Source organism: Lipotes vexillifer, unplaced genomic scaffold (genome assembly GCF_000442215.2).
Source record: "Lipotes vexillifer unplaced genomic scaffold, Lipotes_vexillifer_v1.1 scaffold322, whole genome shotgun sequence".
NCBI classification, from domain to species: Eukaryota; Metazoa; Chordata; class Mammalia; order Artiodactyla; family Lipotidae; genus Lipotes; species Lipotes vexillifer.
Genome location: NW_006776528.1, coordinates 458,157 through 460,367, shown reverse-complemented (window position 1 = coordinate 460,367; position 2,211 = coordinate 458,157). Strand labels below are relative to the sequence as shown.

The following is a 2,211-nucleotide window of genomic DNA, read 5'->3' as shown; positions in this document are numbered from 1 at the left end:
GTGGGCAGCTCCGCTGCAGGTACCTGGCCCCCGCCCCGTGCAGCTCTCCTCTGCTCCACCCGCGGGAACGTCAGTGCATCCCTGCCTGGGGCCCTGTGGGCTGAAGCTGGCGGTCAAGGCCTGCTTGCCTGACATCCTCCCCGGGGTTCTGCTAGTTCTGACTCCGGAGATGACACAGAAATAACCTCTCCCTCCTTCTGGCATTTGACAACTCTGTAGCTATTTGAGGGCAGCTGGCCAAATTCCAAGATTGCATCCGTGGTTCGGGTTTTATGTGACAGTGTCCTCTCCTCACCACCCTATACCCTTCACACCTGGCCAGAGCTGACTGCACTGCCCCGCACAGGCTGGGGCTGCAGAGCCCCGGGCACTGCCTCCCATGCCGGAGGGCAGTGTTAGTGCTGTCGTGGCTACAGCACACCGTGGACCCGGGAGTCTGCGGTTACCTCGCCCCGATTTTTCACAAACCCTGGAGTCAAGCGGGGCTTACTTAATCCAGCTTCTGAATCTTGGTGCAGCATCTGATACTTAACTACTGCATTTTCTTCTAGGGTGTTGCCCATAGCTGGCAAGATAATTCTGAACCCTGTGCCTGTCGTTGCTGACTTTATTCCCACATTTGTGCAAAGGGGCAGGGTGGAGACCCATCTCAGCTCTTCTGGGGTTTGGTGTCTGTCTCCTAATCTGCACTTTCCGGTCACTCTCTTTCAGCCACCTGGAACCCCACCTGCCCCACACCCAGCCGTGTGTGCCCATGTGTCCCCAAGGACCCCAGGAGAGGCATGTGTGAAACCTGGCAGAGGCCTGGCTTCTGTGACACACTCACAGGGATGAGAGCCACTCTCTCCGGAAGGCAACCTGCGCCCGCTGGGGCGGCTCTAATGACCAAGCTCTCTCTTGCATCCTGGACATTCTCCCCATGGGCAAAGCCAGCAGTCCTCTCATGAGGGGAAATCAGCCTATGGGTATTCTTTGTTTTTTTTTTTTTAATGGTGTTGATTCATATCTTTAAAAAAAAAATTTATTTACTTTAAAAAAATTATTTATTTAGGCTGCGTTGGGTGTTTGTTGCTGGGCACGGGCTTTCTCTAGTTGCAGTGAGTGGGAGCTACCCTTCATTGTGGTGAATGGGCTTCTCATTGTGGTGGCTTCTCTTGTTGCAGAGCATGGGCTCTGGGGTGCTCAGGCTTCACTAGTTGTGGCATGCGGGCTCAGTGGTTGTGGCTCGCAGGCTCTAGAGCGCAGGCTCAGTGGTTGTGGCGCACAGGCTTAGTTGCTCCGTGGCATGTGGGATCTTCCTGGACCAGGGCTCGAACCTGTGTCCCCTGCATTGGCAGGCGGATTCGTAACCACTGCACCACCAGGGAAGCCCACACGGGTATGCTTGTTCTTAAAGAGTCCCTTCTCTCTGAGGTGTGTCTTCCTGTTTGAAAGACTGTGGGCCCTTCACTGCTCTCACACCATCTCAGCAGGAGGTGGCAAGCATCAGAGAACAGACCTAGGGATCTGAGTGCCTGGGCTCAGACCCTGCGCCACTCTGTACTATCCATACGGCCGTGAGCAGGGTGCTTGGCTTCTGGTGCCTCAGTTTTAGAAACTGCAAAATGGAGCCAATACCTGCATCTCCTTTATCGAGTTGCATGTGGGTTAAAAGGCTTGTAACTCTGCCCCGAGGCTCACCATCCCTGGTAAGCAGCCCTGCTCCTCATGGCTTCTTGCAGCTATGGAAAGGATGGCGTGAGTGGTTACCTGCAGGGGGCAAAGTGGGGTCCAGCCAGCTGCTGCCCCCTCCCTCCTTCCCATGGTTCTTGTTAGCCCGTGGTGTGGGTGCTGGCGTGGGGTCGGATGCTGGGCGCCGAGAGGGGGGGGACACACGTGCTCCCGGCTCTCAGGGAGCTCCCAAAGGCCAACCGGACACCCACGACGAGACACACAGTGGTAGTGGGAGCCTGCGCCCGGGCCGTGGGTGCAGGGTCGGGAGACTAGCGCAGCTGCAGGCAGCCAAGGGCACTTGTAGGAGGAGTTTGGGGTCAGACTGTGAAAGACAACAAGCTCGAGGAGAGCAGCTTCTGATCAGGGTATAAGTAAAGATTAGTTTACCCTGCCGTGAGTAAAGGTTTGGAAACCAAGGCCCAGGAAGGACATTGAGAGTCCCTCCCCGTCCCCGTCCCTTTCTGCCATTCAAATCACAGCCCCGCAACTCAAATCCCC

General features: G+C 56.2%; 1 protein-coding gene across 1 annotated transcript in view; it reads right to left on the bottom strand.

Moving 5' to 3' along the window:
• Positions 1–2,211, bottom strand: part of B3GAT1 (beta-1,3-glucuronyltransferase 1) — a 5,766-nt gene that overhangs the window by 2,125 nt on the left and 1,430 nt on the right. Inside the window, 1 exon segment of the mRNA XM_007450393.1 lies at positions 1–13. This exon segment is cut by the window's left edge and continues 424 nt beyond it. Within this exon segment, the coding sequence (XP_007450455.1) occupies positions 1–13 (13 nt within the window).